Source organism: Pygocentrus nattereri, chromosome 21 (genome assembly GCF_015220715.1).
Source record: "Pygocentrus nattereri isolate fPygNat1 chromosome 21, fPygNat1.pri, whole genome shotgun sequence".
Taxonomy (NCBI): Eukaryota; Metazoa; Chordata; class Actinopteri; order Characiformes; family Serrasalmidae; genus Pygocentrus; species Pygocentrus nattereri.
In genome coordinates this window covers 27,071,652-27,084,979 of record NC_051231.1, presented here as the reverse complement: position 1 = coordinate 27,084,979, position 13,328 = coordinate 27,071,652, and the positions used below count along the sequence as shown (strand labels likewise).

Below are 13,328 nucleotides of genomic sequence, written 5' to 3'. Positions count from 1 at the left end.
GTGGTTGCTAGTCTTCCTGGGTCCCACGATAGTAAAAACAATATTATATTTACTTCTGTATAATTTTCCTGATGCTGCAAAAATGAATAACTTGTACTTAATGGCCATTTTGAAAGTGAATCGCTGACTACTGCACTGTACTGAACTGAGGTTTGTCTGTATGTGTAGACATTAGCGTAGTTGTTCATTATGGCAGTAGTGGGCTCTTAAACTGTGCAGGTGGACGGGGTGAGATAAAGACATGAGGAGTGTCTCACACACACCGATTTGGCATCTGGGCAATGAGGCGCACAAAAGCCAATTAGTGAAGCAACCTCCTTTAACAGGCCTGAATTAAATCAGCACTGGGTGCAGACGCTGCCTCAGTCTAGCCTGCAGTGATTTGTGTGGGCTATCTGCACACTGGCCTCAACCACCGGCTCTGTCCATCGCTGGCTCCTGTCCAGCACAGCTCAAGAGTGCTAAATATCAGCCCTTACACACACACACACACACACAGACACACACACACACACACACACACACACAGACACACACACAAATGCACACAGGCTAGCTGGGTGGAGAAGCCACTTCTTCAGCACAAATGTCATTTGGATTGCAATCTTAACCCTACCTCTCAGGACAGGGTGCTTTATCAGTCCAGAGAGATTTAATATAGTGGTCATGTTATTCTATAGCCATTAATCTGCCTGGCCTGAACAGCCAGCTGCCACTTACTTATAAAATAAAGACTGTATTCCATATATATATATATATGAACCAGTGTACTGTTAAACACTGCCAGGACTTCTCAATATTTAAGAAAAAGTTCATTTTTCACAGTAAAATACTGTGAAATACATATTTTTTTATGAAACCAACTCATGATCTTTTCTGTAATAGCTCAGCAAATTATAGCTCAGACATTGAGCTATACTGCACAGCATTGTGGGATATGAATGTTAAAAAGGCACAAACATTTAAACAAAAAAGTGCTTTTATTCTGACAATTCAATTTTTTAGCCTTTTCTTAAATGAGAATTTGACAAAATGTTAACGGTCTTGGTCATGTTTGTGAAAATTATAAGCAAGTTACTGTGTAAATTATAGTAAATTACTGTGAAAGTAACTTGATAATAACTGTCGTTACAATTTTGCACATAAGGCCCCAACTGTGGCCTCGTCTGATGCAGCTGACCAAATGAGGCAGTACAAGAACAAACAGAAGTCCAGCAATCACTCAGGTGTCCATGTTAGGATATGGCTAACCCCAAAAGACTGGCAGATCTATTATGTCAGCTGCATTAAAAACAAAGTCAACAACTCAAGATGCAGTGGATTGGACAGCAAGAGGGGAGAAAATGAGTTCATGTTCATTTGAAATGTGACTTAAACATCCATGACAAACTAATGTCAGCGTAGATGTTTGCATGTCGTGTTATCGGTACTTATTTATGGCACTGAACAGAAAAGAATCTAAACTGGTTCGCCAGAATACAATTTTACATGGTTAATTTTCTTGAATGGAATGCTAAAGATAAAGAAAGAATGGAGTGACGCTTTTTTAAGAAATTATAAGGAACAAAGTGGCAAAAGGAAGAAGGGGGGCTGCTGAAAGCCTCAGAATGTGAGAGCTGCTCCAGAAACGATGCTGTCCAAGGTGCTTGCATCTGTGAACCCCTTTTTGACCCCTTAAAATCCCAGGCTTATTACATACTAAGGCTTATTATTCAGTAACTACAGGGTTTTTAGTGCAAACAGGCTGAGCTATTCTTAGGTTATAGAAGTGTGTAATAAAAATTTGAGTCCACCGGTGGGCCCTGGCCATGTAAAGTGGACAATAATTTTAATTTGCAAAGTTTAAACAGCATATTACTGACTAATGATTGCCAGTGTTCAACTCTCAAATTTCTTAAGAAAATCAACAGCAAAAACAGTCTTAAGTCTTAAATAAAGTATAATGTAAGCTACTTTTAAACAACCTTATAATTTAATCACTTTTAACAGTAGCCAAAGCAAGTAAATAACATACTCTGTCCTAATACAGAAGGGGCTTCAAGCAGTGAACCCCCAAACTCATCTTATCTGACCTCCAGAGATGCCCTTAGCGCCTCTGAGCGCTTCTGAACAAAGCCTTGTCAAAGTCAATTAGGCCTTGATTGATTTCTTCGCCTTTTGCCTGACCGATTCACTTGTTCTCTCCTTTTTTTCTCTGTGAATAATGAATAATTGAGGAAAGGAATGAGATTTATTCCAGTTCCGCATCTGCCCACGGCAGAGATGTAAGGAAAGGTCAGTGAACGTCCTTGAAACGATTTCTTTTCCTTTGGTAGGTGTGTGATCTATGATCAGGTATTGTATTGTAGGCTGAAGGTCAGGTGAGGCCTCCTTGATGAAGGGATGATAGGAGAGAGACCCATATAATCAGACTGACTTTGTCTGCACATCTGTGAGGAAGAAAGAAATGCATGTATTGCATATTTGGCCTAATTAAGTGTATGAAATGCACATTGGACATATAATGACATATATATACATACATTACATACAGTATAAATGTTTTTCTTCAACTTTTTACTGTGATTTGCATCCAAAGCCAGTTTTTGGTTTCTGATTGGAGTGTTTATGTCATGAACAAGTGAGAGAGTGAACCAGTGTCACAGTTTTTTAACTGCTTAGTGATGACATTTTAAAAAGCTGTGGAGACCACATTTTGACAGTTCCCCATCTCTCAATGCAAAAAGATTTATATTTATTGGGCCTTTATTGATATAGTGAACTATTTAATCATTTCAGGCATCAATCATACAAGCTACAAAACATTACTTTTACAACATTTGGCAGATACTCTCATCCAGAGCAACTTACAATTTGATCGTTTTACACAGGTTTGTGAAGATAGTGTTAGGAGTCTTGCCCAAGGACTCTTATTGGTATAGTATAGAGTGCTTGGCCTGATGGGGGATTGAACCCCAGTCTGCAGCACAGAAGGCATTCAACAGAAAAGCAACAAAACAGGAAAGTTTGTGTATAGCAAACAAAGCAACTTCGGCGCGTCAGCCAAGGTGAACCCCATGCTTGGATAACAGTAAGGGAAAGTGGAGTAGTGGAGATGATTGTCTGTGTGAGTTGTTTGTGCATCCCAGGATTGGGAAATTCCTGAAGCCACACAGCAGCTGAGGGAAGCTCAGATATATCCTACTTACTATACATCCTGTTTTTATGAGCAAACCTGTATCCTCTTTGGAGGTTATTTTACCTTTAAAGTCACAAGCCATGTTTTCTTTCCTCCCACGGCTTGGAATGGAACATAGAGGGCACAGTGTATGGAAAGTGTATACACATGTGCAGGTGTTTCAAGCCTGCACTTACCAAGAATGATTGTGCACTAACATTTACAAAAAAAATTATGTATATTTGAGTTTGTTTCATGTAGAGTTTATTTTCTTTTAGGAAAGCAACAAAACTTGAAATTGGATTGAGTGTGTTCAAAAATTTGCATATATATATATATATATATATATATATATGCGTGTGTGTGTGTGTGTGTGTGTGTATGATCCAATATTCTGCTAGAGTATAAAAGCAAACATTTAATCTTAATGTGAATGTGTGTAAATGTACTTTGTTTGTGTATTTATGTTTTTCACAAAAGGCTGCATGTATGTGTTACAGCAGCAGAATGCCGAAGGTGTGCAGGTTCCTGTGAAACACCAGATGCTGCAGGTCATTGTGCGTGTGCTCCAGTATCGCATGCTGCTCACAGGTAACCTAGTATGACAGTGTGTGTGTGTGTGTGTGTGTGTGTGTATGTGTGTATGTGTGTGTGTGTGTGTGTGTGTGTGTGTGTGTGTGTGTGTGTGTCTGTCTGTCTGTCTGTCTCAATGTATGACACTATGTCTGAGAGGAATGAAAAAGAGATTTTTTTGCATGTTTTCCATTTGTTCCAGACTGAGCTGTTTTTTACAGTGTGTTGATGGTTGTTGCATCTACTTTTCATTGTTTCCAGATTACTTAAACAACCTCTCCCCTGACTCCAAAGAGTATGAAGACACTCAAGGTATTGTTCGCCTCCACAAAGTTCATACTAACTCATTCCTTATGTTTTCAGACATGGAGCTTTTAAAATATTACATCCAAATCCTCAGATTTAATTATATTTATGTACATTTTGTGAGCAAATATGTGAGTAAATGCCATATAAATAATTGTGATTAACAATTGAATAGTCTCTTTTGCTCCTTGTATGTAGCTATTAAATTACAAACCTACAATGGGCAAGTTGGCCAAGTAGCTATATTGCTTCCTAGATGTCGATACTTAGTAGTTCCCACCTGAGGACAGACATAGCTCAAGCTCAGACAAACATTACTCATCGCTGCCGTCTAAAGGTGTTGCTAATATCAAATAATGAGACATTACTCAATGCTGCCCTCTAAGGGTATTATTAATAAACATCAAGTAAATAAACTTTACTGTCTGCTGTTCTCTAAAGGTGGTATAACGTAGCCAGTAAAAAGTTTGAATTTTTCATGCATTCATCTCAACCCAACGAGTGAAAACACACCCAGTTCATATTTAGTTCATAGCCACGTAAACATACACCATACTGCCAAAAGTATTTGCTTGTCTGCCTTCACAGATATATGAACTTTTATGACATCCAATTCTTAATCCATATGGTTTAATAGAATGATGGCCCACCCTTTGCAGCTATGACAGTGTCAACTTTTCTTGGAAGGCTTTCCACAGATTTAGGAGTGAGTTTATGGGAATTTTTGACCATTTTTCCAAAAGTGCATTTGTGAGGTCAGACACTGATGTTGGACGAGAAGGCCTGGCTTGCAGTCCCAAACTCGCTCATCCATGGCTTTATGGACCTTGCTTTGTGCACTGGTGCACAGTCATGTTGGAACAGGAAGGGGCCGTCCCCAAACTATTCCCACAAAGTTGGAAGCATGAAATTGTCCAAAATCTCTTCGTCTGCTGAAGCATTAAGAGTTCCTTTTACTGGAACTAAGGGGCCGAGCCCAGCTCCTGAAAAACAACCCCACACCATAATCCCCCCTCCACCAAACTTTACACTTGGTACAATGCAGTCAGACAAGTACTGTTCTCCTGGCAACTGCCAAACCCAGACTCGTTCATCAGATTACCAGATGGAGAAGCGTGATTCGTCACTCCAGAGAACACGACACTGGTGCTCTAGAGTCCAGTGGTGGCCCTTTACACGACTGAATTCAACACTTTGCATTGCGCTTGGTGATGCAAGGTTTGCATGCAGCTGCTCGGCCACGAAAACCCATTCCATGAAGCTCTCTACGCTGTTCTTGAGCTAATCTGATGGCCACATGAAGTTCGGAGGTCTGTAGTGATTGACTCTGCTCTAATTGTGTAAAAAAAAGTGACATGGCCTGCCCACAGACAAATTTTTAACATTTTTTAAAATATTTTTTAAAATCAGATAGTCTGGATACATATCTAATAACTAAAATTTTTACCGTGATTGATTTTGTTGACTGCTGTTTTCTGTACAGCCGCTCTGGTGATTGTGTCAGAGATTGCAGACCAGGCCAATGACAGCCTCAAAGAAGGGGTAAGTGTGTGTGTGTGTGTGTGTGTGTGTGTGTGTGTGTGTGTGTAGAGAACATCTCTGCCAAGATATTCTCCGCGTGATGCTGCGTTCAAGGGCGAGGAGAGATGATGTCATCAAAACGTTCCAGGTGTTCCATTCCTAAACAAAGACTGCAGTGTAATGAAGTCGAGACTGAATCAGTGAAGCTCTCCTAAACACAGACACACAGACACAGAGGATCCCTCTATCTCTCCGTCTCTCCCACTCCTGTTCATTTCCCAACAGATCTTCCTTTTCCGTCTTCCTCCCCCATTCACAGACAAACAAAAGCATTCACATATTCTCTCTCTCTCCCTCTCTCTCTCTCTCTCTCTCTCTCTCTCTCTCCCTCTCTCTCTCTCTTTCTCTTTGTCTGTCCTTCCAATAATTTCTGTCAATCTTTCTTCCATCTTTTTCTTTCTTTCTCTTTCTCTCTCTTTCTCTCTCTCTCTCTCTCCCTCTTTCCTTCCATCTCTCTTTTTCCTCTCTCCTTTTTTATTTTTTCTCTTTCTCTATGTACTTTTCTTTTTCTCTGACTCCCTCTCATTTTACTGTCTTTCTCTCTCCTTCCATTTCTCTCTCTCTTTCTCTCTTTTCTTTCTCTTTCCATTTGTTCCTGTCTCTTACTCTCTTCCTGTTTCTTTTTCCATCTTTCTTGCTTTCGTTTCTCTCTCTCTGTCTGTTTCCATCTCCTTTCTCTCTCTCTCTCTCTCTCTCTCTTTTCATGTCTTTCTCTCTTTCCATTTGTTCTTGTCTCTTGCTCTCTTCCTGTTTCTTTTTCCACGTCTTTCATACACTTTCTCTATCTCCCTCTCTCTGCCGCTGTTTCTCATTCTCTCATTCTTTCTCTATCTCTTCATGTGCCTTTCTCTCGCTTCCTCTCATCCTCACTATCTTGTTTCTCAGGAGAATCTGCTGCGTCTGGTCCACATCGAGTCCAGTGTGAAGGGGAAGAGGGCTCTGCTCCAGCCAGGACGAGTGAGTGTTTCATATCTACAAGCTATTGATGTGGTTACTGACCATGTCCATAATTCATTTTGTAGCCTGTCTGTCAATGATAAAAAATCAGTGGCCAAAAATGTTAACATCTTCATTACTGGACCAACAATTGCTATACAGCTGAGTTGTAGCCTTACCTCCACAAGACAATTATAAAAAAGATTAAATTTGCAGTGTTTATTGAAAAAACACTGTATAGAATCACTGTATAGATTCATGTTCATTCAAAATCCCAGGTTAATTATTCAGTAACTACAAGGACGTCACTGCAAAGTAACTGAGCTATTCTTAGGTTATAGAAGCATGTAATAAACCTTTGGTGCCTGCTGGTGAGCCCTGGACATTTAAGGGGTTAAATAAAGTGGAATTTCGGTGAGTGGTTTACTGCCTAGAGTAGGTCAAATCATTCTTCATATGTTAAGCCTTGCATGACAGTGCAGTTCCAAAAGAGATTAGGCTACCAGCCCAATGGTCTGAATACACTGTATTTTTCTGTCAAAGCAAATTTACATCAGTGTGGGTCACGTTTGGAACCCACCAAGTTACTATAGGATTCACTCTCAAATAACTGTGGGGGAAAGTTATTTATTTATTTTAATTTGTTTGCTTCTCTAATAACCTTTAACAGGTAAACTTGATTTAACCACACTAATGTACACCTTAACAAGAAGGTTTGCTGTGTATGAAGTTAATGTAATAGATGTAAGAATGACATCACTACGTCCTTTAAAACGGCTCTTCACTTTAAGCAGTGGTCATATATAGAAATGTGAACACGCAAAGAACCATTTCAATGCATAACTGCTTTTGCTGCATCATTAAATGGTTGTTCTTCATAGTGGAAAAACGGTTGTACATGGTTCTTTAAAGAGCATTTTAAAAAGATTCTATAAAGCACTAATAAGCACCCTCAGGTAAACAATTTTTTAAAGGTGAGGCCATATGAGTTCTACATAGTACCAAAGCACTCATATGGCTCTTAAAATTTGGTTCTTTGAGGGTTCTTTACTAAAGGCAATAGTTATACATACAACAGTGAATGCTTAGTTGAATGCTTACAGGTTCTTTGCAGGAGTCAATGGTCAAATAGCTCTTCCTTATTATGGACAAAATGTTGTATATGGTTCTTTAAATAGCTCAAAATGGTATTATATAGAACCAAAAAGTGTTCTTTTAGTGCTATGTAGAACCTTTCTTAAGGCTATAAGGAACCATTTTCTTCTAACAGTGTTCTGTTAATGCATATTATAAAAAGTTTTTTCAGGGGTACTTCAATACAGGCAATGGTTATATATAGAAACATGAGGACTCAGATTTCCGCTCTTGTCATAGAGCCACTTTTTGGTAGAATCATTTTTGCTGTGTGTGTGTGTGTGTGTGTGTGTGTGTGTTTCAGGTTTTTGTGAAAGAGGGCACTCTGATGAAGGTCTCCCATAAAAGCAGACAGCCTCGACACCTGTTCTTGGTAATTCTCATTGACTTACTACTCTTATAGCAGACAGCAGCTCTCAATATGTTGCAATATGTCAATGACATTATTTTGTTTGGACAGTCTGGCTGCCAAAACCCATTTGCATCTTTGTATGTATGCCAATAGTGCTACAGTAGGGGAAAAAAACTATAGAGCTTCAGCACTACTTGCATATGGCCCATATCTCTCTCTCTCTCTCTCTCTCTCTCTCTCTGTCTGCTCTTCTTGTTTTCGGGGCTTCGTTTCCTTGCAGGATGTTTTGTGTGGGTCAGTGGACGATGGTTTCCTGTGTAGGGCTTGCAGTGCCAGTGCAGACACTCAGCAGAACACCTCAACAACAACCAGTTACATTCAGACACATGGAGACACATGAGATAGAGCTCACTAAGCCTTTCCTTCAACTTTAGGCTAGATGCATAATGCTATTGTCGGAACAAAATCTTGTATCTTCAAAATAATAACTTTTCAGCAGAAGGAAAAAAACATACTTTACATTTAATGTAAGTCAATGGAACCAGAGTTTTTTTTCCAAATCTTTTTGGGTGATTTCTTTTAGTCCAATCATCATGAAATTTACACACAGTATAAAGGGCAACAGGAAATGATGTCAAAAACTGAAAAACACCAAAATGGAGATACAATGTTTTGTTCCAACAGCAGCAATAAGCATGTACACTCACTGGCCATTTTATCAGAATCATCTACCATATAAGTGAACTTTGTAGGTTTTACCTAAACTGACTGTAGCTTGTTGCTGTGTGATGTGGAGCAAGGAGGCAGACGCATGTGCTGAGGTAAGCAACGTTTATTAAGGGCAAATCCAGGGTCATAGTCAAGCTGGTCCAGGGTCAATCATCCAACATGGAGAGCAGGAGGGACAGACATGACAAAATGAACACGGAATCAAACACCAAACACCACGAGCATACAATACATCCAACAGTTCTGACATCAAACATACAAACAGTACAACCAGAACAAAGACCAGCGACCAGGCAGGGGAAAATACAGGGCTTAAATACATGAGGGTAAACAAGGGACAGGTGGAAACACAGGTAGAGACAATCAGAGGTGGAGTCACGAAACAAGGGGCTGGACTAACAACCAAAACAAACACACATGGAAGATCAAAAGTAAACAAAAAGCACCTGGACCGGATTGGGAGGGGTCAATCGTGACATGCTGCAAATTTATCAGCCCCATCAATCAATCGAAAAAGATTATCATAGGCCTGCCACTGACCAGATATTAATTGCTATACGCCTACTCATATGCTACCACTAGGTTAGTGTTATTGATGCACTGAGGTTGGTCCAACACCAAAATATCTTTAGATTGACCACCTATCCAGTATTTCACAGCCAGTCAAAAAAACTGAAGGTTTGCTGTACGTTACACCTGCACTGTGTATAGCAGAAGCCATTTGTCAACAACATGCAGAAACATCACTGACTTCTCTGGGCTTGAGCTCATCTGAAATGGACTAATGCACAGTGGAAACATGCGCTGTGGTCTAAGTAGGCCTTTCAGATTGTTTATGGAAATAATGGACATTGTGTTTTCCTGACCAAAGAAGAAGAAGATCCAGATTGTTACCAGTGTAAAGTTCAAAAGCCAGGGTCTGCTTAATACAGGTAACATGCACATCTGTGAAGGGACCATTAATACTGATAGGTATATACCCATTTTAGGTCAACATGATGGCTTCTAAATGACATCTTTTTTCAGAGAAGTCTATTCTACACATGTTACAACAGCATGGCTGTATAATCAGAAAGTGTGGGTGCTAGACTGGCCTGTCTGCAGTCCAGATCTGTCTTCCAGTGAAAACATTTGGCGTGTTATGACCTCGACCTATACCACCTCGTCCCACATTGTACCGAAATATCTGGTCAGCAGTGGTCCTAAGGACAATGGCCAATGAGTGTAGGTAGAAGGACGTATCAAATAAACTGGCAACTATAAGAAAATTCCTTGTACAATATAGATACTGGAGCTTTATATTAGTAGTTCTCTCTCTTTCTCACTTTCGCTCTCTATTCCCCTTGCTCTCTCCTCTGTGATTGCAGTATTGAACTCCTTCCTGATGGATGCTTCAGTATGAGTGTATATGACTGATGGTTGAGTGCGTAACGCTGGCTGGTGTCAGAAGGTCTGCGGCTAAACATGGGTTTCTGGGTCTTATTTATGGAGTAAATAAGTGAAAGCAAGTCAAAGGCAACACATAGAACCATCACTCACTCTGTGACCAAGACCAGAGGGCTTCTCTGCAGCTCCAGCCATTTAGCATCATCACAAACACAAGAACAAATCACACACGTTTATCCATGAGTCAAATACGGTTGGTGCTTTTAAAATATGTTTCACTCCTGTGCTTGATTCAGTCAACAGAGGCTTTCAGAAAGCAACAATGCAACAAGATGCACTAAAATGTAAAAACATACTGTGTATATTTTCTATGCTTTTGTTCCAATGCAGTCTTGTTGAGGGCTAAAGGATGCTGTTTCTGGATCAGTTTTCATTTGTCGCACTTTGTTGTGGTAAAATATATACAGGAGTTACTTCCAATGGCACAGTCTGATTGGTTGAGAAGCAAAAACCATATCATTCTGCTTCACATTGCAGCAAAGTTTCTATTTAACTCTATATAAAAACAGAAATTGGATATAGTAGTTAACTCTATAAGATAATATGTGAGCCTGCTTGGTCAGATTCTGAAGGAAAAAGGCAGCAGGTTAACATTAAATTCCCAACCTGTCCTTGCCCCTAAGCAAGCTATTCAGCTATTACTTTACTTGGATCTTTATTGGGCAAAACTGTTGTAAAAGCAGTAAAGCACACAAAGTTGTGTGTTTTCACAAATAACATCACAGTAAGGAACAGTACTTGCCTTTGGCCTACGCCTGCAACTAAATCACAACCATGATGTTATTCACGATAGCACACTTCCTCTCGTTCTGCTGCTTAAAGGGGAATTCCAATGTTTTTCTCTTCTTTCATTTTTGCATAATACAGCTGTTGAGGTGTGAATGAATAGCTTACAGTAAGGAAAGTAATGACTTGGATTTCTTTACAGTGGCGGTGAACAGAACCAGGGATTGTGATGTCACAAATATAACCATTTTATTAATGATCCAAACAGACCAGCGAACCTACAAACGTCTTTTGAGTTTTTATATGTAATGTTGATTTGGAAAATTGTAGCAAATCTGAAGAATTCAGTTTCATTTTGGGGATTGTGTTGCCTATCAGTCCCCTGCATGTGCCTCACCACCATGAATAAACTGAGAAAAATACGTTCTACGCCAAAACCTTGTCTCAAAACTATGGTAAAACAACATCTCAGACATAACGCGGCATATTCATAACCATTTCGTGTAATAACATTGTAGGATATAGCTTTAAAAGACATTAAACTCTTCAGCCACCTGGTTCCTATCCCCACCACTGTGAACAATTCTGACTCAGTAAGTTTCTCTAGAATGGAGCATTGCAGCAAACCTCTCTGAATGACTTTGTTTACGTCTGAGCTGTTTAATTAGGCAGAAATGATCAAGAAGTAGCCAAATTCCCGACAAGCATAGTTTAAAGGTAGTTAAACTAATTTCTTCTTACCTCAAATGATAAGCCAAGCCAAGTTTGCTTCTTTAGCTTTGTACTAGAGCTAATGTAGGCTAATGTAGCAATGGAATCTAATAGCTAACAGGTTAGCATTGTGCAGATTGCATGCAAATCATTGCACATTTGCCTCAAACCGCATGTATGAAATAACGCCATCTCTAAAAAGGGCCTAAAGTACTTAGCATAGCTAGGAGCGTTATAGCACCTATCCCAAAGCCTGAATGTTTTCCCATGTGCTTAGTGGTTCTTCTGCATCTTGCAATTTGTTTTTTTTTTTTTGTTGTTATTGCTGTTCTGAGAGCCTCCACCCAGCCGGCTTTTCTGTGAATCCTCCATGCTGAATTCCTGGATGCTGCCTATGAGCTACGGATGTTTGGGGCACTGTACAGTGTGCATGTGTGTGTGTGAGTGTGTGTGTCCCATGATGTCATCGCTTTTGTTTGATGCTAAATTTGTAAAGCAAAACACAATGAATGGTTTGAAGTATGTGTGTGTGCGTGGATGGGCGTGTACATATGCAAGTGACTGTGTTCCCAGAATTACAACATCATTGTCAGGACTAGCAAATAAGATAAACTGTAGGGTTTTTTTTTCTTTTAGAGAAACCCCTATTGTGTATAGCGTGTGAACTGCTCTCTGAAGGATCAAAACCCAAACACTTAGATATGTTACAGAATGTGTGTTGAAATGAGCTTGAATAAAGCAACTGCTCTGAGAGTGACTTAAAGCTTATACTGCCTTCTTGTGGTGAACACTGAAACTGACAGCTGTCATGTTGAAAAGAAACGTTACAAAATATGTTTGAAATATTGAATCAAAAATCTTGAAATACCTTCTAGTATCTAGCTTACACTATTTCCATTTATGTTATTTTTAAATAAGTGGTTATTGAATATAAAATACCAGCTATGATTATTGTGATAAGGTATTCCTGTTTGAATATTAGCACATGTAATAATGTAATGTATAGTGTAATTTAAGGGTGCTTATAGAAGTTTCATTTGTGGAACAACAAGTGGTAAAATGATGAGCAATATACTATTTACCAAGTCTGATGATATTTTTATAAGATAATTTTTCATCTGAAAAATTCAGATCATTTATATTATTGTAAGTACTGATATTACTGATACCAAACTACTGAACGGTGATGTAACTTGGAGTCATATACTGTTGATGCTTTTTACACCTATGTTTGTGTGTTGCAGATGAACGATGTGATGCTGTACACCTACCCTCAGCAGGACGGGAAGTATAGGCTGAAGAATACTCTCTCTCTCAGTGGCATGAAGGTAAAACTCAATGATTTGCCTTCAGGTCTCTGTGCTGTTATCTACATTTGACTAGTTTACACATCACTACATATTGCTGCTGTCAGAACAAAACCTTGTATCTCCATTTTTGTTGATTTATATTTTTTTGACATAATTTGAAAATGCATGCTGGCCTTTATACTATGTGTAAATTTCATGAAGGGTGGACCAAAATAAATGGCCAAAAATTACTTAGAAAAAGCTCTGGTTCCATTGACTTACACTGAATGCAATGTGTGTTTTTTCCTTCTCCTGTAAAGTTACCGTTTTGGAGATACAAGGTTTTCTTCCAACAGCAGCAATATAATACATTTAACAGAGAACTAAT

The 13,328-nt window shown here is 39.2% G+C and overlaps 1 protein-coding gene across 3 annotated transcripts in view; it reads left to right on the top strand.

The window, feature by feature from the left end:
• Nucleotides 1–13,328, top strand: part of fgd5a (FYVE, RhoGEF and PH domain containing 5a) — a 71,790-nt gene that overhangs the window by 45,251 nt on the left and 13,211 nt on the right. For 2 of the 3 annotated variants that reach the window (XM_017711903.2, XM_017711884.2), the window contains exons 8-13: nucleotides 3,658–3,748; nucleotides 3,992–4,042; nucleotides 5,520–5,578; nucleotides 6,503–6,574; nucleotides 7,992–8,060; nucleotides 12,896–12,979. In XM_017711903.2, coding sequence (XP_017567392.1) covers nucleotides 3,658–3,748; nucleotides 3,992–4,042; nucleotides 5,520–5,578; nucleotides 6,503–6,574; nucleotides 7,992–8,060; nucleotides 12,896–12,979 — 426 coding nt within the window. The remainder of the gene's footprint in view (nucleotides 1–3,657; nucleotides 3,749–3,991; nucleotides 4,043–5,519; nucleotides 5,579–6,502; nucleotides 6,575–7,991; nucleotides 8,061–12,895; nucleotides 12,980–13,328) is intronic. The other variant, XM_017711894.2, reaches the window with a different exon arrangement.